Source organism: Talpa europaea (genome assembly GCF_964194135.1).
Source record: "Talpa europaea genome assembly, chromosome: 6".
Taxonomy (NCBI): Eukaryota; Metazoa; Chordata; class Mammalia; order Eulipotyphla; family Talpidae; genus Talpa; species Talpa europaea.
Window position 1 is genome coordinate 15,960,155 of NC_140072.1, and position 21,376 is coordinate 15,981,530.

The following is a 21,376-nucleotide window of genomic DNA, read 5'->3' on the forward strand; positions in this document are numbered from 1 at the left end:
GCCCTGCCTCTGGCTGCTCAGAGCAAATTAACTGCTCCACTCATCAGTCTGCAAAGCAGCAGATAGTTGGCACCCAGCAGGGGTGGGGTGGGGTATGTGTGTGTGTTTAAGTTTTGGTACGACCCACCAGTGTGCCTGATGCCATCTGTACCCATCCCAGGCAAAGAGCTGGACTCGAGCTTGTGCCCCACCATATGCCATCAGGTGTGGCTCTTCCTTGGGCAACCAGATACTCTTCAGGAGGTGCTGCTCATGGACACACCTTGTCCAATACTCAGAATCCTGTCCAGTATTTCCCAAAAGGGCTTGTGGGATGGACTCAATCACGCAGGTGGCACCAAGCCTGGGTCAGCAGGTGTGTTATGGCAGTGGTGATCCATCTTGGCTGACCACTGATGTGCTCCGAACATCAGGAAGGGGCCCTGCCTTGTGTGGCTGGGAAATCTGTTCCGTCACAGATTTCTCTGGACAGGGAACTGCATGCCCCAGGTGCTGGTGTCCTTCCAGGGACTGTTTGGACCAATTTCCTCCTTTTACAGATGAATCAATAGGCACATGGAAGTGGAATGGTGACTTTGGCCACAGCTCAGAGGGGCTATTCAAGGGATTATATATTTATGTATAAATATATTGAAAGTTTTTGTCACACACACACACACACACACACACATACATACACTCACACAATAATGGTGATATCGATCCCTTCCTTAAGTAGCTATAGGTTTAGAGAGAAGACTCATAGGACATGGGGTGGCACCTGTGTCCCTAAGTGAAAAGCCGAAGAGGAACCTACTTCTGCAGGCTGCATATAAGGGCGAGAGGGAAGCAGGAAAGGCAGAGGCAAAGACCACAGACGGACAACCCAGAACATAAAAGCAAGAGATGAGAAGCTGACAATGCTGGGGCCCTCAGACTTTTGGGCTCCTGGTGTGGCTAACTTTCCACTGGAACCAAACTCCCCTTCGAGCATTCTGGGGCCAGCACCAGTATTGCACAACCAGGACTGAAGGTTTACATCTGCCCTTTACTCCAAGTCAGAGGTTCTCCCCGTACACTGGCACCTCTAGGGCCCAAGGAGCCACCTCTGTCTCTAGAGCCACCGCCTGGGGGCACAGACCTTTCTGAGGGTTTAGCAGTATTGTCCTTATTGACCTCCATTTTTCATGAAGATTCTAGCTTCTTGAAAGCTTTTGTCATTATTGACTGAATAAACAGATCTGAACAGATAGTTATTAGTCTAAATCTGGCATATATTAAACCCTCAATAAATATTTGTTGAATAAAGATAAGATCTGCAAGAAATTTTTGCTATTTAAAAGGAATCTGACCCTCTGGAAGCATGGGGGCCCTAACCTCCCAGGGAAGCTGCTGCCAGAAGCTCATCTGCATGGGTTCACTCTGGGGGCGACAAGTCAAATCATCCTCAGGGAAGGTGTCTCAGGAAGCACCAGTGCACTGGGGGTGGGGTGAGCAGGATGATGGGGTGCTACAAAGACCCGGGCCTGGTCGGCAGGGAGTGCCACACAAAGAGTGAGGGCAAGGGTTAAAAAAGCCACATGTTGGCTTTTTCACAGGGAATCAGCTGGTGTGGTACTGGGCATCCCTGGGCCGTGCCTGTCCTTAGAGGTCAGACCCGCCTGCAGGCTTCTGCTGTGAGCCTCTCAGAGAGGCCCTGGGCTGGGAAGCTGCAGGTGAGATCCCTGATCTGTCTCTCCTTGCTGGTGCTTTGTTCTTATTTATTTATTTATCTTATTATTACTCCAAGGCCCTTGCCAAGTGATAGTCGAGATCCTCTTTACGAGGGGCTGTCTCCTTCCACGTACAATACTTTCTTCTGCTCAAGCTTCCAGAATATCCAGCAAGGAAACCAGAGCTGTGCCTCTTCCCTAAGTGTGATGAATGTGGCCCCCACTTGACCTCTCCCAGAAGCACAGTGAGACTCTCAGGGTATGAGGACCAAGGCTCTGCCTTCATGGGTGGTGCCCAGACCCTGGCAGAGATGCCCAGCTGCTGGCAGTGTCGATCTCAACGGCCTGGTCCCATCTTGGCTCTCCACGGCTTCCCAAAGAGGCCCATTGGGACAAACAGCAGGGAAGGTTGGCCTGAAGCAGCACTCACGAGTCCACAGTCCTAAGCCCAGACTTTCCACCTCCTGTGTGGCCTTGCCAGGTCACTTGCCCTCTCTGAGTCACAGCTTTCTTGTCTGTAGAGTGGGGGTGAGATCGGCCTCATCGACTTCAGACAGTGGTTTTGAGAAATGCCAAAATGATGAGAAGGATGATAATAATGCTGATGAAATTATTATGAGGTGGGGGCTAATCTTCCTGCCCTGCACCCTCATATCCTCCTGCCAGCTGGGCTCAGGCATACACACCCATCTTTTTAGGAGTTGGGCAGGATTCTTAGCTGGAGAGACAGGCTGCTGAGGGCCTGAAGGAGCGGTATGGCGCCTCGTAAGGCTACACACTCTAAACCGAGCCTGGCCCAGGGCAGAGGTCGGAGAAGGTATGATCTCTCAAGGTTGTAGCTCTGCTTTGTCCCCAAGAGTGGGGCACTCAGCTCTGAGCTGCCTTTCACAGGGTCCTCTGCTTCTCTGAGTGTGGGGAGGATGTGAGTCTTCCCTGTAGCCCTGACTGCCTGGTAGTGTCTCAAGGGAGCCAGGTCCTAATCAGGGGTCTGCTCCACGCCAGTTCCCGGGAGCAGGGTCTCCGGGTCAGCCAGCAGGCCACGCTTTATAACACGGAGCCACCTCCCAGATGTCCCAGTCAGCCCTTGGACTTCACATTGCCGGTACTGAGGTCAGAGACAGCCTGCCCTTGGCCCCATGGCTGTCTACCAGCCAAGCAGCGCCTTCCTGGGCCCGCCTAGGATTCTTCACTCCCCTCCCTCTCCCAGTCCAACCCCTCCATAAACATTTCAGCACATCATTTGACAGGAAAACAAGGTCAGGATGTTCCCATGGGAGAGATGAAGACAGTGGGGCTCAGAACGAGTGGAGGCAGAGTGATCTGCCCCAGTCCAGCTGGTGGAGTGGGTGACATGGCTGGCATGAAAATCGCTGCCTGTGCTTGTCCCTAGTTTGGTTTTCCAGAATCAGGAGGCCAGGGGCCTCCTCTGGTGGTGCAGCAGTTGAGCGCTGGGCTGCGAAGCACCCGCAGCCTCTGCAGCGCGGGTTCCATCCCTGGCCCCCAGAGAGGGTCCCACATGGCGCGCAGACCTCTCCTGCCATACCCGCTGCTCCCCTCAGCAGTGTACTTCGGTCCTTCTGCCTGCTCTGCTCCCCGCTCTGGCTCTGGTGAATTCTCTCACCCTCCCGTGCTTCTGACTGTACCCAGTGCTTGTATAAATAAATGAAGAAATCTTTAAAAAAAAAATAAAATCAGAAGGCCAGCAGAGTGGATCCATAGCACAGGCCAGCTCAGGCTCCATAGCACGGCCTTGGCCACGCTTCCCGGGGCCAATGCCCACCTTCTGCCCACTGTCCCTCAGCCACTCTCCCAGGCCCAACCACGAGGGCTGACTCCTGTGGGCCCGCTGAGAGGTCCCAGCCTGCTCCTTTCTTCCCGCTCTCCTTCCTTGGCACAACACGGGGCAGGGCTGGTTCTCACTCACCGGGCGAGGGCGGGTTTCCCGGAGGAAGGACTTGAGGTCTCCTCCAGCCATGAGCTCCAGCAGGATAAATCGAGGCAGGGCCTGCAGACTCACCCCAATACAGCGCACGATGTTCTGGTGGTTGAATTTGCTGCAGAGCAGAGAGGAGTAACCACGTGTAACTGAGTCTGGGAAAATCTTAAGTGGGAAAAGTAGGAAACAAAGTGATGTTTCCAGCAGCCACATCTCTCAGCGTCAGAGTCCTTGGTTGGAGGCTGGACGGTGCTGCATGGACACTCAGTGACAAAGTGGGGTGGGGGGACAGGAGAGGATTGAGTGTCTTTCTCGGATTAGTGCTTGGAATTGCTCATTAGGATTCATGTTTGAGTTCTCCAGGGGAGGCCTCAGGCAGAAGCTGGAGAGACTGCTTCCATGCGGGAGCTGCCAGGTGGCAGTGGGCGCAGGGGAGTGGGGTGTGGGGCATGCGGATCCCGCTGTGGCTTCTCCATGGGGCCCCTGAGATTGGATTTTCTTGTTCATGGGATCCTATTAGGACACAGGGGACAGTGGGAACAGGGACCTCCACACATGCAGAACTGAAAGGTGGGCGCCTGGATGTGGAACTATAGTCACTGCCAAGTGGTGGGATGGAGAGATCTGGGTCTCCAAGCATGTAATCCGATGCTTTCCAAGTGTGTTCGATAATCACACATTATTAATTATCACAGATTATAAATTACTTTTCCAGTAAGATGCTCAGCCCGTTTTGTGTCCTCCTGTGGCTCCAGACCCCCCAGTTCCTCACACACTGCACTGACCTCCTTGCCCTGCCACTTCCAGCCAGAGGAGACCCCAGGCCTCCCCAACTTGTCAGGATGTTCCAAGCGCCCCATACAACCCACGAGTCAGACCCAATCTCGAGGTTGGATGCCTGCATCCTCCTTCAGATGACCTGCTTTAGAAGCCCCGGGCCCCGAGGTTCCCAGTTGGGGACCTGCACACAGGCAGAAGGGTGCAGGCCAGTTGGGTGGACCAGGGTGGGGGACCTTCCATCATGTTGGGGATCATTTCCTTTATACAACCATGAGAAACTGGCATTGGTGAAGGACCTGGTGGAAGAGGGCCCTGGAGGGACGCTTTTATCTTCTACTGTCAAAGACTAGTTTGCTTAGTTTCTTCAGGGAGAAAGAAAAGAACGAGGGGGTGACAGTTGGGCTGCAGGTTGCAGGCACAGAGCTATCAACTGGGTTATCAAACCACAGACATTGTTTTTCTGAGACAGCATCTGGGGCTGTTCCACTCTAGTAACATATGTTAAGAATTTGGGGGAGTCCCTACTGGAGAGGAAGGGGCTGCTGGAGGGCACTATTTTCCTCGTAAATGTCTCCATGTTCCCTACGTCTGTGTGTGTGTGTGTGTGGGGGGGGGCTGTGTGGCTTTACCTGATGATCAGGGCCTCCATGAGGAAATCCAGCTCATCCTGTTCGGAACACACCTCTGGCAGAGTCTGCGCATAGAAGGGGAGGGTGGGAAGTAGAAGACTATGAGCAGCCAAGGCCGCAGCCGAGAGCTCTGCCTGTAGACACCGCGCGCCAAGGTCAGACCCCAGAGGGGGTGGCCTCTTACCTTTACAGCCACTTGCAGGGGGCTCGGGTCATTGGGCATTCCAGACACCTGACCTTCGTACACCTCCCCAAACGCGCCGTGGCCCAGGCCCCTGTGCGGAGGAGATGGCAAGATGAGCCAAGGCCACATTTAGATGTGCACGAGAGGTCGGGGGTCACGCACACACTCAGGGCAACACCTCCAACCTGCATGGTTACTGACCCTGGCCCTACTGGCCACCAGACACTCAAGGCAGTGGTTGGCTATTGCCTCAATGAATACGGAGTCTCTGACAGAGTGGTGAGTAAGACCCTGGCCCTGCTGGGGGAGGCTCACGCTCCCTGTGGAGGGATAGACCTGGCAGATAGTCTGTGGAGGTTGGTCAGCAAATGACGGATGAATGAGCAGGGGTTCAGGGAGCTCACAGGAGGCACCTGGCTCCACCAGGAGGAGGGAAGGGCTAGAAATGCTGGCAGGGGGCACTTAAATGGATTTTGAGGGCCCTGGTTTCTCCCATCTGGTCCTCCTCTCGTTATACAACCCACGAATGGTTGGGGTGTTACGATAAATGACAATACCACCCCAATTGGCCCTGAACAGTGAACCTTCTTTCTCTAGGAGGACTGGGGGTACCCTGAGGGGTGGCTGTGCTGGTCTGTGTCTAGAGGAATTCTTGGTGTTGGATCACACTTATCACTGCATGTCCCACCCAGAGGATAGCACCGGGCATTCACCGAAGGAGGCTGATATTTTTCCGGGGTACTTCCTTCAGGTCGCTGATGGAGGAGGTCTTGCCCGCAAAGCAGTAGTTGGGGTTGTAGTCGGTCATGATGGTGGAGGTACGGAGCTTGCTTAGTTTATACTCCGGGCTCTGCAACTCCATCTGCATGGCTTGCAGCTCCTGGTGCTTCCGCCGGTAAACTGCAGACAGTTGGAGATCAGGTGCAACTCAGCCTTTATTAGGCTGCCCGGTCCTCGAAGTCCAGCAGAGGCCCCCTCCTCCAGGAAGGCTTCCTGGACCTACATCTCCTCCTCTGAGAACTGAACCCTTCCATCAAACTTAGCAATGCCAACAAAATGATGATAGGCGTGGAAGTATACTTTTAATCAAGAGACCACAGCTGAGCTGTAGAATGGAGGGCGGGAGTTGCAACTTCAGCCCTAATCCCCCCACACCCAGAGTGACACCTCATCCTCCATGACGCGGTTCCATTTTACCAGATCTGCCTTCCCTGGCCCCCGTGGGAAGCCCCAGGGCTCTGGCACACTCACCAATCATGATGCCGGAGAAAGCCAGGACGAGGGCGGCCACGAGGGCAGAGGTCACGACAGAGAGGATGAGCGAGAGTGGCAGGTGGGGCTCCAGGGTGGGTGACACTGGAAGACAGGTGGGTGACATGGGGCACTGGGGACCACGCTAATTCTCCTTAGGCCTCGAGTCAGAAACACCCTCCCTGCCAGGACGAAGGCCACTGCTGCTCCCTGTCCCTGCAGACCTTGCCCGCCTTCCTTTTCAGAGGACCTGGGGCACGAGGCAGGTCCGCTCTGGTTTTACTGCTTTCAACAGTAGCTTTTGGTGGCGAGAGCACGTAACAGGGACAGATACTAAATTCTGGACAGTGATCCGAGCCAGCAACCGCACAGTGAGAGGACGCGGGGGACAGGTGGGCCAGCAGTGGCTGCAGGCGAGCTTCAGGGGTCTAATCCAGCTTCGGGGCTGGACTCCTCCCGGGGCCGGAGAGCACTGGGGCCCGCAGCGCGGCGGGAGGTGCCTCGGGCACACCCGCAGGCGGCGCTGAGGCATTGTGCCCGGGGCTGGATGTGACACTTCAAAAGGGACCCTGAGACCCGGACACCGGCAGACGCGGGACAGCAGGATGGGGCGGGCACGGGCACTGCATCCGCCCATGGAAATAAGCCGGGCGCAGCTGCAGGATGGGGCGGGAGCCCTGGCTCTGCCTGGCCCAGGACGAGCTCAAGCGCTGAGCCTCCCAGCCCTGGCCCGCCCCCCTTACCAATGCAGGAGACGCCGTCCTCGGCCAGCACCGTCCCGTGGTCACAGAAGCAGATGACTTTGTGGCTCTCGGGGTCCATGTGGCACTCATCTACCTCACAGCGGCTGCAGTTTAGATAATGCTTAATATTCACTTCCCCGTGGCCCTCCATCACTGGTGACAAGGAGGGAGGGTCAGCCTCGGGCTGCGCCTTCAGAGACCGCCCTGCACCCCATTCCCAGCCTCTGTGCTTTGTCTCCAGCTGGTCAGAGGGGGTCTGGTCCCTGTTCCTAGGCCTCACTGCCACTGGGAGCACCGCTGTGTCGGGAAGTCCCTGGTGCCTCTGGTGAGCGGCGCTGGGCCAAGCCATGTGGGTGCACTTTGGTAGGTAGGTGGGGGATCCACACACGCGACCCTTAGGCTGGTCAATACCCTGCTCTTTGTGTTATCAAAGCACACATCCTGCCTCGCAGAGCACTTGGGGAGAGGAGCAGTAGGCGGACATGCCTGAGAGGGACCCATAATCGTGTCTCGTATCCTGGCCTCCTGCCAGTCGCCCCGAGGCTTAGCTGGGTGAAAGAACTGGCCCATGTCAGTTCTGCCACCTGGCAGAGGGGGGTACCTTTTAAAGCCGGGGTGTACAGGATGCCTAGAGGGCTGATGAAGGAAACCCCATCCTCCCCGTCCATCTCGGGATCATTGTTTGAGGCTGCATTGCCGCCTGTGGCAAAGCAAAGAAGAGTTTAACGCAGAGAGGTGGGTGCCCAAGTCTCAACACGCACACGCGTCCGCGGGGCGTGCAGCGGGGCGGTGAGGGCCTGGGGGCAGGGCGGTGGGGAGGGAAGGGAGGCTGAGGGCACAGGGGCTGCCCTTGGGGCTGGGTTCAGTAGATGCCGGGGTGGACCACTTTCCCCTCCAGGCCCAGGCCAGTTCCCGCCGGTGTCTCCTCCATCCTGAGGGGCCTTGCGAGGAAGCAGCGTGATAAGTTCTAGTCTGCCAGGCTGGTTAGCCCTTGGCACCTCTCTTAGGAATGGCCAGAGAAGTAGCACTGAACCCCCCAGTGCTGTCAGGTCAGGGTTGGGGCATGAGGGGGATTGGGCCCCTGTGCCCTTAGGCGCCTGTCCCTCCTTTCAGCTGGGGCTGGATTATCTTTGGGTTCCCCCCTTGGACTCCGCCCACCCACCCAGGGCTCGGAAAAGCAGCGCACTGGTTAACGCAAGCGTCTCACACACAGCGTAAAGCCAAACAGACAACATCACAGTGCATGCATGCGTTGTGTCCTAATCTGTGGGGACGGTGGAGCCGCCACCTCCCAGCCTCTCAGCTTCGCAAGGCTCTTTGGCTCTGCTCTGAAGCCCAGCAGAGAGCTGGGGCCAGCGGCCGGCTGCTCTGGAAGGGCTGGGCTTGGGCTGCCCACAGCTGCCCTCAGGAGTGAGGCCCATCAGCACAGAGTGGTGCCATTCTGGAAGCTGGTGGGCTGGGGCAGGCAGGGGAGGAGTCTGTGAGGCCAGAAGCCACCACCAGGCCCTGAGGGAGCTGGCTGGGTGAGGACACAGCCAGGCCTCCCGAAGGGAGGCTGCCTCCAAGGGTCTCATGCTCATGTGTCCTTGGGGGTGGCTCAGAGCACAGTCTTGAGGGGGCATCAAAGCACCTTTATCATGGGCTTTGGGGGAGATCAAGAATCACGTGGGATCTTGATGCTTTCGCTACTGAAGCCTCGAGGAAGGATGCTGGCTCGAAAGCCAACACCCTGCCTCCGGCTGGCCCGGCTGGGAGAGAGGAAGGCGTGCATGAGGGGGCATCACAGTCCACACTTGGGGGGGGGCCAGGGGAGGGCAGGCGGGGACCAGGGACAGGACGGGGAGGGAGGTGCCTAGGACTAAGAGGGGAGGGGAGTGACACCTTGAACACGAATCATCTTTACCTATATATCCTCCGCCTCCTCCACCGGAGGAGCACCCCCCTCCACCCCCTCCGAAACCCCCTCTTGTCTCCCACCCCCACTTCTTCATGGCCTGGGGGCAGGAATGTCCTCCGGTGGCACCCTCCAGCAAAGATTTTCCAGACCAGAGCAAGGAAGTGTTATCATTCCAGCCACCTCCTCCACCTGCGGGTAGAGATGGAGAAACCTTGGTGAGGGGCTGGCCGGCGTGGGTCAGCCGCTGGGCCTGGCCAAGCGGAGTGCTTTGAGGGGTGCTGGGTTAGTAGCATCTCCATCATGAAGCGGCTTGGTCATATGGAGAAAACGGATTCCAAGGAGCTCGCTGACTCCCCCAGCACAGGATCCTAAGTGCGGTCTGGACCCCTGCACGACTGACTGTCTGGAAAGCACCCGGCCAGTCGGTCTGGCACGTGCTGAAGGCTGAGCCTGAGTAAGGGGCGCTGTACATATTGCTGGGGCCAGATCCTCACCGTGGACCTGACCACCGCTCCTCCTCCTCCTCTCTCCAGCCACCCCTGGATTACAGAGAAAGCTTGAGGGGTCACCAACCTCGAATTTTAGAGTTGCCTTTTAACCCCCTCCATCTGATCGTCTGATTGTCAAGAAGAGAAAATACAAACAGGAACGGCAGCCTCAGGAGGGCAGAGAATGCACCTCCCCTCGCACGTCTGGGCCTGTCTCTGCGCGGCTGCCTCTCGCTGACCACGCCTGGGAGCCCAGCCTGGGATTCAGGAAAGGTTTTCGAGTGAGGAGAGGCATGAGGTGTGCAGCACGGGCTGGCTCTGCCCAGGTCTGCTCCATCTGCTCACATCCAACTGCATTTTGGTAAAACCCGGAGTGGGTCGTGCTGCCGCGTGCGGCTGCCCCTGCAGCTCCCTGTCTGCTTTGCTCAATGGCCCCAGGTCAGCGAGGTGGCCGCTGGGTCCCCAGGGTGCTGCCTGCCCTTCCTCCCTGCACAGCGCCAATATCCAGAGCGCGGGCACCTCTAGTACCTGAGACTCAGGCCCCCGCGTGTGATGGCGCCCGGAGGAGGGCTGAGCTGATGCTCACACAGTCCCGGGAGAATGTTCTGGGGGAGAAGGGGCTTGCGCTGCGTTACCTGCGGCTCCGGAATTGCCGTTCAGCCCTAGAACTGAGGAGTCATTCTCCAGCCTCTCTGGGTGGAACGTGTCTTTCTTGGCCCCGTAGGCCCTGCCGCCACCGCCGGCTGCGATGATCAGGGGCACCGGCACTCCGTCCTTCATCTGCCCGGAGACAGTCAGAGGTGGAGACGCGGGCCTGGCCCCCGCCCTGGAGAGCCCCGAGCCCCGGGGTAGATGCTTAGTGCGTCTGTTGCTGGGCGGTGGGGGTCCCCTTGGTGGTCTAAGGACTCTGACTCCTGTGTTACAACAACCGATCAGGGGTTCCCCCGAAACCCATACTCCCCAGTCAGAGAAGCGAAACCACTCTTTGGGGGCTCACTCTCAGAGGCTGGTTGGAAGCAGGTCCTTTTGCTCGCCCCTCCCTCTCCACTCTTTGGGGATCACTGGCCCCACAACTTCGGGATGAAGCCCTCAGCATCACTGACCACGAGGGAGGCCCTAACAGGAGGCCTTTGCCTTTGGTTTCCTGTCTGGCTGCCATGGCACCTGAACGGCTGAACACAGAGGGGGTCTCGGGAACTCCGGGGCAGGGGTGACAAACATCTGCGTCCCGTGAAACTGGGCTGGCCGTTAGCAATGAGGCTGTCCCTTCTCGGACCAATAATCCTGTACCTCTCTGGGCCTCAGTTTTCTTATCTTTATATGGGGCTAAGAGCAGCTGAGGCGTGTTGTTCCCAGGTGGGGTGGGAACCCCACGCCAGGGGGCACAGAAGTCACGGGCACTGGCATGGCCCACCTTACCTTAAACACGTAGGTGGCTCCACCCCCTCCTCCGCCCCCTCCTGCCCACTCGTGGACGCTTCTGTTTACGCGGATTTCTTCTTCTATCACGTTGTTCTCGCCAATGCAGACCTTCTGGATTAATCGGTTTGTCTGTAGAAACGAGAAAGCACCTCAGGTTTGTGCCCAGGGTTCTCTGTGGTTAAACAGAGGTCTGATGATCACCCAAACAGCGCGCGGTTGAGTTGAAGAGACAAAAAATATAGACCGATACCTGTCGCCCTGGGCAGCACCGGAGAAGGCCCGTAGGCCACTTAGACAGAAAACGCAGAGGAAATAATTGAAGGAGGGAGTGCAAGCCTCTGCTGCCGGCTGGCACTCAGGGAGGACTGCCTATAGGAGGTGTATTTAGCTGGGTCTTAAAGGTTAGGGAGATTTTTAAACACCGATAATGGAAGAAAGTCAGAGCTTTTTAGGGGAGAAAGCAGCGTGAGCCCACAAAGGAGGTGAGTAGGGCATTTGGGAAAAAGACCACCTTAGGAGAGAGCCAGTCCAGGAGGGTTTGTTAGGATCCTTTGGACTCTGATGCATGACAAAGGTCCTAAGTGGTGAGACAGGTAGGGCCAGAGGGAGTGTAAATGGGTCCTGGAGAGAGAATTAAATCGACCTTCAGCTTCTGCCCAGAGGCTCTGAACACAGCCTGTGGAGTTGCACTTCATTCTCTAGGCAGTGGGGAGCCAATGAGATGTTTTTGAGAAGCTGGAGTGTGAAGCCTCTCGGGAGAGGGCAAGGGTGAGGCCAGACTCTGTCATCCCAGCTCTTCTTTGAGGAAGGCCCGTCCCCACTTTGGACATCATTGTTTCCAGCTCGTGTCCCAATTCTTCCCTCCAGAAATCCCTGGCACAGCCCTAAACAAGGCTCGGTGCGTCTGCCAGGTGCGCCCTGGGATCAGACTCGGGTGGGAGACGCTGTGAGTGTAGGACGGGAGTGAAGACGCCGGGGTGCGGTCGAGGGTGTGGTGTCCTCTCAGGAGTGTCTTCCATGCCGTAGGGACTGAATAAACGGCTGCTGCTATTTTATTTAGATTTACTTCTGGGCCTGCACATAGTCCTGGTGAACCCAGGCATTCATTCGGAGTCCTTGGGGATGTGATGGAAATTGCTGTCACAGGATCCTGGATATCCTGGGCGAAGATGGTATAAGAAGAGCCGCCCTGCGTGTCGGCCACAGCAGCTGTGGCACTGCAAATCTCCACCTGACCTCGGAGGAAAATGACTTTTTATTCACTTCACAGAAAAGAAGGCCAGCGAAACTCCAGATTTCCAGTGGGCATGGCAATCCATCTTGAGCCACTCCCTCTGCTGAAGCACTCAGGGGTGCCAGCAGTGAATTCTAGAAAATGTCCTGATAAATAGGCAAGATGCAATTTGTTTTATGGCATTTTGGATTCAATGATGGAAATAATTTGATAAATTTTAGAGTGGGTGTGGTGTGAGTAAAGGCTCTGAATCGCTGTTGTAGAGAGATACCAGCTCTTCTGCCCATGTGCAGTGCAGGTCAGGCCAGGGATACCACTGCTGGGGAGGGCAGGAGGTGCCTCTAGGACTGAGCCAGGGCAGGGGATGAGAGGGGCTCTAAGCTGGGCAGAGCAGAGCACAAAATATAGGATCCAGTCCGGTCTGTTCTCCACATTGCAGGCACATATGCAGATCACATCAGCCCCTACTCTGCCCAAAATCTTCTATGGCTTCATGAAGTCCTGATGGCCTCACCCAGTACCCATGACCCTGACTGCATCTTTCCCTGGCTCTCCCTCTTGCTGCCTCTGCTCACCCTGGCTTTTCCGGGAGCAACGGGCATGATCCTTCCTCAGGGGCTTGGTTTCCGCTCTGCTGGTTCAATCCCTCACTCCTTTTAGGACTTTGCTTGGTGTCATGTCATTTTTTCTATAGCCTTCCCTTGACCACCTTATTTATTTAATATTTCGACCTGCCCCTAATCCCTGGCACATGTCCCTCCCTTCCCCTACTTGGATTCACCCAAACACATTCACTTTGGCATGTCCTGATCCACTTACGCCCACCAGTTATTGCCTGGCCCTCTTCCATCGCCCTGAACGTAACCTCCTTGACAGCAAAGACCTTTCTCGTGTTTATAAATATAGCCCAAGTTCCTAGAACAGTGCTGGCACCTAGTAGGTACTCAAGAAGTAGTTATGGGATACATTTGAGTGAAAGGGGAGCTGTCTGGGTATGGCTGCCTCCTCACAGTATTTGCATTGTGAATGATGAGCAGTGGTGGGATTTAATAAACCAGCCAGTGGTTTTGCTCCTCTGGGGATATTTGGAAATGTCTGCATGCATTTTTGACAGTCACTACAGGGGGTGCTACTGGCATCTGGTGGCTAGCCTATGTCACAGGGCAGTCCCCCTCCACAGAGAATCATGTGCCCCCAGATGTCAGCAGTGCTGCTGTTGGGAAACCAGATGAGGCTTGCAAGGAACCGGAGAAGTGGGGCTAAGGGATGTGTGTGTGGTTTCCAGTGCCAGGAGCCCATCCGAGGCTCAGGCGTGGCTGGTTCAGCAGATATGCAGCCGAACCAGCGAAGCTGCCAAATCCCATAGTTTAATTCCTAAAGTCAACTCCATTTTTCTAGGGGATTCTCTTGAGATACCATTTTCCTGCCTAGGGTGGACTGGAGGTTGATGTCGTGCCTATGAACAGCCCTTTCTTCCTCTCCATTGACACCCAAAGGGTGGAGGAGAGAAGAAAGCGGCAAACCACTTATAAGCCCATGTAATGCCCCGCCCTGCCAGCAGAGGGAGCTACCCTCCGTCCCCAGCTGCGAATGTGCTTCTACGGAAACAATCCCTGTGAATCCAATTTGAGAGCCGGTAGGTTGATTAAGAGCATGATAAAGTGCAGCAATCCAGAGGAACAAGCAGATTACAATTAAATTAAAAAGAAAAAAAGATACAGTCCTGTGAAAAGACATAACTGATTACAATCCAATCAAGTAAAAGTCCCTTGCAGAAGTCAATGCAATCTTTCTGCTTAGATGAAAGAATTACATTAGCCCTCAATAAATTCCTGTGAAAATTACAGCAGCCTGTAATTTAATGACTTAATATATTATATCAGGTTGGAAAGTCCTGATTATAGTTGCTAAATAAAAGGTGGAGTCCAGACATTTCTCACATACAGGTTTGCACCTGCTAAGGTTACTCTGTTGCACTGTGTTAACCCCATAAAGGCGGGTGTTAAGATGGGGATGGAGGGGGAAGGCTATGCTTTGCTTCCACCCCAGGATCTTTTTGGAACCCTGAATTCATTTTGTGGAACTGAACTTCATTCTTGACAGCTCTTGTACCCATGTCTGTCCTCCACGGCTACTTGATTAAGTTCCTGCCAGAGAGTTGGATTCTGGGCACTGGAACCCAGCTCCCTACCCCAGCCTGTTAGAAGCTGTGCTTCAGGTGAGGGGGGATCCTGAGGTTGGAAAGGGGGGACATGCCCTCAGGGTACTGAGTTCCCACAAGGACCACCAGCACTGCCAGGTTCCTGCCTCCTCCCAACACAGGCAAGAGGCAAGCAGCTGGGTGTGACAGGCATGCGTGGCTGCTGCTTATTACCCTCCTGATTCTCCTGGCAATTACAGGCCTCCGCTGGCTTTCTTACTCCCCCTTCTTTGACAGCTGGACTCTCCAGTGGGGTCAGAACCAGAATGACAGGCTGTCTCTGGGGCTGCAGAAGATCATCTCACTTGTCAAGAGATAAACAGTAAGTGGGAAAAGGAAAAAGGCCACAGAAAGTGAGACCCACAAGCACAGGACACAGCAAAAACAGGAGCCCAGAGGCCCTACTTTGTTCTGAGCTTACCCGCTTTGGGAAAGTCCCTTCATCTGTGTGGCCCCCCGTTATCTCATCTATGATAATGGGGGGGGGTGGGCTACATGGTTGTTCAGCTCTGACTATGCTTAGAAACAACTTTAAAAAATTTTAATCACAGGGCCTGTCTGGTGGCACAGTGGGTTGAGCACAGTGCTGTGAAGCTGTCCACAGTCTCTGCAGCATGGGTTCAATTCCTGGTCAGCCAGGGAGATACCACATGGCGCAGCAGACCTCTCCTGTCTCACCTGCTGCTCCCCTCAGCAGTGTATTTCAGTCGATCCGCCTGTTCTGTTCCCCACTCTGTCTCTGGTGAATCCTCTCACCCTCCCGTGCCTCTGACCTGTACCCCAGCTCTTGTATAAATAAATCTGTAAAAAAATTTTCACTCACAAACATAATCCTATGTGAACTCATTCTCTTTGAGATAGCTGACATTATCGATAAAGCACTCTAGCTCCAGTCTCTTCTCCAGAAGCTGCCACTGTTTCTGTGGCTTTCAGGATTGGATTTTTTTTTCCGTGCACTTCTGTACATGGATATAGGAGCCTGTGATTTTTAAGTTGAACGAAAACTATTTAACCTGCTATTTTCCTGCTTATAAAATGACAGGGATAAAGACAATGATGCCCCAAGAAGAAAGTTTAGAAAGTGGCTGTCATTCATGCTTCTGCTGAGATCACTCATTTCCCACTCAAGCAGGTTTCAGTTCTTCCATCTGAAGGACATTAAACCCACGTCTCAATCATCGTCCCTGTGGGGTGAGACCTCAACACCCACATCACCCGCCTTGCCCCGCACCCAGATGGCCCTGCGCAGGGAGGGGTGTTGGCCTGCTCTTTTTTTTTTTTTTTTTAAAGATTTGTTTATTTATTTAGATAAGCACTGGGTACAGTCAGAAGCGCGGGAGGGTGAGAGAATCCACCAGAGCCAGGGTGGGGAGCAGAACAAGCAGAAGGACCGAAGTACACTGCTGAGGGGAGCAGCGGGCGGCAGGAGAGGTCTGCGCGCCATGTGGGACCCTCGCCAGTGGCCGGGGATCAAACCGGCGCTACAGAGGCTGCAGGCAGCTTCACAGCCCAGTGCTCAAACGCTGGGCCACCAGGGAGGCCACGGCCTGCTATTTTGAATGGGAGCTCCCAAGAGGGCATCAGGCCTCGGTGCCTTGATTCCTGGGTGAGCGTGGAGGAGAAACCCCGCTCTGGGCACTTACGCTGGGACAGGCGTCCTCCCCCTGCTGCCCCACCAGGATGTACAGCGTGTCGTCCTTCTCCAGGTTGAATATGCCCAGCACAGACACGCCGTGCGAGCGCATCATGGTGTTCTTCCCGCCTTTCCCGCCAGCCGCGCCGTAGCCCGAGATGCTGCAGAGGGAGAAAGCACAGGGTTTCTGTCACTAGATGGAGACTGAGCCCCTTCCTGCCAACCCAACCCATCACCATCGTGCCCCGGATGCTTCTCCCCTGAGTCCGCGAAGAGAATGCTTCTCCCACTGCCAGGAAAGGACAGTCAGCTCTAGAGACAGACCCCGCCTGGGTCACAGCTAGGAGGGTGAGCACTAGTAGGAGAGGAATTACTAACACTTCAAGAGAGGGAGAGAGCAGGGGCAAGACAGAAAATGAGGGGAGAGGGGGGGCCTGTGTTAATGAGAGGTTCTGGCGTAATGGGTTCCTAGCCACCTGGGATTTCTCATTGCAGATTTCTCTCCCAATCCAAGGTCAAAGGATCATGGGACCTTCCATGAGCAACTTAATTTTCCAGTCCCACATCTGTAAAATGGGGATAAGAAATGTGCCTTCTGGATGTGGTACATACACACCATGGAATATTACTCAGCATTCAAAAAAGATAAACACATGCAGTTTGCAGCAACATGGATGGCGCTGGAAGGGATCATGCTCAGCGAAATAAGCCAAAAAGAAAAAGAAAAATACCGGATGGTCTCACTCATAGCAGGAATCTAGAAAACTTAAATAAGGGACCAGGAAAATGAATAACTATAAGAAAGTGAAAATCAAAATCAACAAACAACTATGAACCAGAGACACTCTATGGTGGGGGTGGGGAAAGGAGAGATTGGGGTCAAAATCAGGGGGTTGCAATTGTATGGGGAATATAAGAATAAAAAGAAATTAAAAAAAAAGAGTCATTAAAAAAAAAAGAAACCTGCCTTCTGGCCCATATGTGTTGTGAGTAGGATTTAAGACGTGGTCTCGGAATTGTGTCTGGCATAAAATCATTATTGATTATAACAATAATATTAATTGTTATGCTCCTCCCACTAATAATTATATAAGAATAATAATGACAATTTTTTATTAGTGGAAGGAGCAGTAATGGACTGGGTACAGACTTCGAGTCTCCCCATGGGGTCCAGACACAAGGAAGCCGCAGACGGGATGGCTGAGGAGGGCTGTGGTGATGAGCACAGGCTGTTCATTTCCTTCCCGCCTGGAACTCCTTCAGGGGCAATAAGTGTGCAGACAACAAGTCATCATGATGAAAAAAAGCCGAGTGAGGGGACATGGGACTATTTCTGCTGCTTCTTGGGTTGTTAAGATGAAGTCAAGCATGGAGAGGGATAAAAAGACCTCGGCTGGCAAACCCCGTCAGCAGGGAGGCGGGTCCTGGAGACAGCTCGTGTGCCGGCGGAGGCACATGCCTCCCGGGAGACCAACTGCCAGGAGGGAAACACGGGGGGCTGTCACATCCCAGTGTGTTCGGATCCAAGGTCCTTTATGAAAAGCGTCCAGAAGAGGTTCTGGGTGGTTCTGCTCATGTGCCTGGCCCCCTGGGGGCTCTCCTGAAGTGCAGAGACAAGCCTGGAGGGCTGGTGGGTTGCGACTGGTGAGGAACTGGGGTCCCCACTGAGTGCACAGAAGGGTCTCCCTTCGTTTGGTGTCTCCATGTTCCACGTGCAAGTCTCACCGTCGAGTAGAGGCATCCAGAGAGAGGGGGCGAGGACACGGTGGGGAGGGAGCACAGTGGCCTATGGTGGAGGACTACAGGTGCTTGGTGGGTACACTATAGCAACAACACCCGAAGGGGGGGACCCTACACTTCTGAAATACAAATGATGTAACCCAAGTATCTCAATATGACCCCACCCCCCCACGGATATATAAAAACATATATGTTGTTTTTGCAAATACCTCCTGTCTATTCCTCCTATTCCTCCACTGATTGTTCAACACAACTCTTCAATTACGCAGCGATTGGCCTTTTCATATATCGTATATGTCCAATGGCTCACAAAGACAAAATTATTAAAATTTGATATATTTAGTAGTCAACAAAAGAAGGGTCTCCTGCCTATCGCCCATTAGGGGCCCGGGGCTGGCCAGAGCTCACTGCAAGTTGTCATGAGGCTGTGGACATCAGCAGAGGCTGAGAAGGCCTCCGGGTCCCTGAGGGAATTACAAAGAAACTGGGGAGTCACATATGAGAAGGGAAACCTCACCATGAGAGTGGCCTGATTGGAGAGTTAGGGGGGACAGTGGGCTCTGGAGTTCCACAACACAGCGGACCATTTCCTAGCTGTGTATCCCTGAGTCCCAGCTTTGTCCCTGGTCAAAAAGGAACCGTATGTTCTTTTCTGAACTCACAGGGTAGCGAGGAGGTTCAACATCATCTGGAGAGGATGGGCTAACAACTCTGAGAAAGGGGCCAATCCTGGCACAAAGGCAGGGCTCTCGGGAATGTGGAGGGGGTGTGGAGGGGGCAGATGCCGGTGACAGGCACTGAGTCAGCGGCTCCTGGAGGACGTGGGGCATGGAGGAAGGCAGTCAGCTTCCTGGTGGGGATGACGGAGGTGGGGTGGCAGTCCAGGCTGTGAGAAAGGAGGCGGGAGGGTCTGTGGTGTGTCTGACAACAGAGAGACCTGGTTTCGGGGTAGCCTGCAATATGCCAGGCACCTCATTTGACAGAGGAGGAAACTGAGGCTCAGGAGGATTAAGTGACTCATTTGAGCTCACACAACTGACGAGTGGCAGATCATGGTCCAAACCCCCACACTTCCCCATGGAGAGGCCCCTTTTTCTCTAACATGCTGCTGGGAGGCACACATGGGTGCACAGCAAGGGTGGGCTGAGAAGCATTGGTCCGTCCCAATGTCCTCACATGCTCACCTGAGACTTCACTCCTGACCCATCAGAAGGGAGACGGTGATAAAGACAGTGGAAGGCTAACAAGCCGGGCTCCCTGGGGAAAGGGAAGCACGCAGGATTATATAGCTCAGCGAGGAGGGAAGCCTGGGCAAAGGGTGGTGTGGTGTGGGTGCCAGAGACTGTGTAAGTCCAGAGAGCAATGTGGCCGGCCCACCTTGGCCCTGCTCATCGCTCCAGGTTGTGGGGGCTTTGTCAGGTTGCACAAGAAAGGCATTTCAACCTGAAGGTGTGGTTTGCTCGGAAAACTGCTGCCTGAGACACAGTCCTGGTCCTGCCCATTCTTGCTTATAGCCCAAAGGTAAGCTGTGCCCTTTCTATTCCCTTCAGCATCATTTGCACAGTGATTTGCATCGATCTGCATGCATTATGAACCACCGTGAACTCATTCACATGTTTAAATTTAGCCGAATTATTAGGTTTTAGAAGTTGTTCTGGACCTACTTTTTCCTCCCCAAGCTTTCTTTCCTATTTCTCCTGCCCCCACCCAAATCCCAACACCAGCCCCCATAGGTCTCTACCTAGTTTTAGGTGGTGAGGCGGGAGGGTGGTGAGTTCTGAGTCAGATGGTGGTCGTGCTGCTGCCTGTCTTGGTTGGGGCAACTTGGTTAACGTCTGGGAAGCTCAGTTTCCCCTTTCCCCCAAAAACTGAGGACAAGGAACCCCTACCTACATGGGGCTAAGTAGTGCATTTGAAAAGGCTACAAACAGATGCCAAAGGCAAGGCAGAATTCTGGGGGGGAGGGGGCAGGGGTCAGCTCCACAGATTTCAGACAACAGACCTCGGGAGTCTGGTGTCAGCCACTGATTTTAACTTCCTGTGTAACGGCCTCAGCTGGATAAGCGACTGGCTCAAATTAATGGGATTGTAGGCCCTACACTAATTTGCAGAGGTCCTGGGAAGTGGTGGCTCCCCTGGCAGCCCTCTGAGCTCTGCAATTCCACCATTAGAGCTTCATTCCTTTGGAAGCTCTCAGTTGCTACTCTAAGGCTTATCTCTTCTGGAGCAGGATGCGCCACTATACAAAAAGCAAGGGTTTGAACGAAGACAGGCCTAGATTCCAAACCAAGCTCTGTTGATCAGGGCAAGGAACTGGGGGAGGCAAAAGACGCACCAACTTCTCAGACCCTGTACTGGATTGACCTGGAGAGCCCGCACCTGCTAAAATTTTGTGTTTGAAGCCCCTGCTATTGCCTCTTCAGGTCCTGGCCCTGCCAGACTCACTCATTAGCTGTGTGAGGTTAGCAGGCGGCTAGGTTACTTATCCTCTCTGAGCTCTCATTTCCTCATTGATAAAGTAGTCACCTTGAAAGACAATTGTGAGGATAAAATGAAAAACGCCTACATGGGATCTAATTCAGTGCTGAGAGGGCAGACGGTGAACAGCACATGTCCTTGCCATCCTGAGGGCTGCCCGCTCCTCTGCCAGGGGGACTTCTGGGAAAGAGACGTGGTGAGTGAATAACCTGATTTCTCCAGGAAGGCAGGGCAATAGCTGGAGCTGGGCATGGTGGAGAGGCCGGGTCAAGGCTGTTCGGTTTCAGCCAGGGCCCCCTCTTCAGGGACCCTGGGGGAGCACAGGCTCACCCCGCCCTCCCGAGGGCCCTCCCACCATGGGAATCACGCCACACAGAATAACAAGCTCAGCCTGACTCTGGACGCTTTCTTCCCATCCCTTGTAAACAATTTATTTTTGATGGTTGACAAACGATGACAAATTAATATACCTGCCACTCAAGTGGGGAAAACGACTCACAGTGATTCCAATTTACTGGAAATTACAAGATAGTGTTCTCAACGAGCTGATGTTGTAATTTTTTTTTTTTTGTTTTTCCTCGTCTCGATCCATGTCCCCTGGTCAGAATGAGTGTTTATTGGGTTTGCGTTTTGTATTATTGACTGTGAGCTATTGTTACCTGATGTAATTGAGTTGTGAATCTTTTTTAAATAAAGAATTAGCAGCAAATCAAAGTGGCTGCCTGCAGGATCCTGAAATGAGAGCACAGCTAGTGTGCAGGACAAGGTGGTGCCAGTGCCACCCCGGAGGCAAAGAGGGGACAGGGTCAGAGGGAGGGACCCCTCCAGCCCCACATTCTGGACTCTGCCTCTAGGATCCTGGGACCTTGGGTGAGCCCCTTTCCTGCCCTGAGTCTTGGGTTCCTCTTTGTGTTCAGGATGGCGAGACAGATTGTGAGAGGGAGTGTGTCCAGATGGGTAGTAGTACTAGCCCAGTGGGTCACTGCAGCCACCCGGTGACATCCCTGGGGGTCAGTGAGAAGCCCAGTCGTGGAGGGCAGAGCTCCTTGCTGCCCAGCTGCCCCCTCTGG

At 54.3% G+C, this 21,376-nt stretch overlaps 1 protein-coding gene across 1 annotated transcript in view; it reads right to left on the reverse strand.

Moving 5' to 3' along the window:
* The window catches only part of ALK (ALK receptor tyrosine kinase), a gene marked incomplete at both ends in the record, with an annotated part of 599,018 nt that overhangs the window by 17,656 nt on the left and 559,986 nt on the right, over nt 1-21,376 (reverse strand). Inside the window, 11 exons of the mRNA XM_084235715.1 lie at nt 3,616-3,745; nt 5,037-5,101; nt 5,221-5,311; nt 5,934-6,120; nt 6,472-6,576; nt 7,215-7,367; nt 7,816-7,914; nt 9,118-9,300; nt 10,235-10,379; nt 11,019-11,150; nt 16,099-16,249. Of these exons, the coding sequence (XP_084091841.1) occupies nt 3,616-3,745; nt 5,037-5,101; nt 5,221-5,311; nt 5,934-6,120; nt 6,472-6,576; nt 7,215-7,367; nt 7,816-7,914; nt 9,118-9,300; nt 10,235-10,379; nt 11,019-11,150; nt 16,099-16,249 (1,441 nt within the window). The remainder of the gene's footprint in view (nt 1-3,615; nt 3,746-5,036; nt 5,102-5,220; nt 5,312-5,933; nt 6,121-6,471; nt 6,577-7,214; nt 7,368-7,815; nt 7,915-9,117; nt 9,301-10,234; nt 10,380-11,018; nt 11,151-16,098; nt 16,250-21,376) is intronic.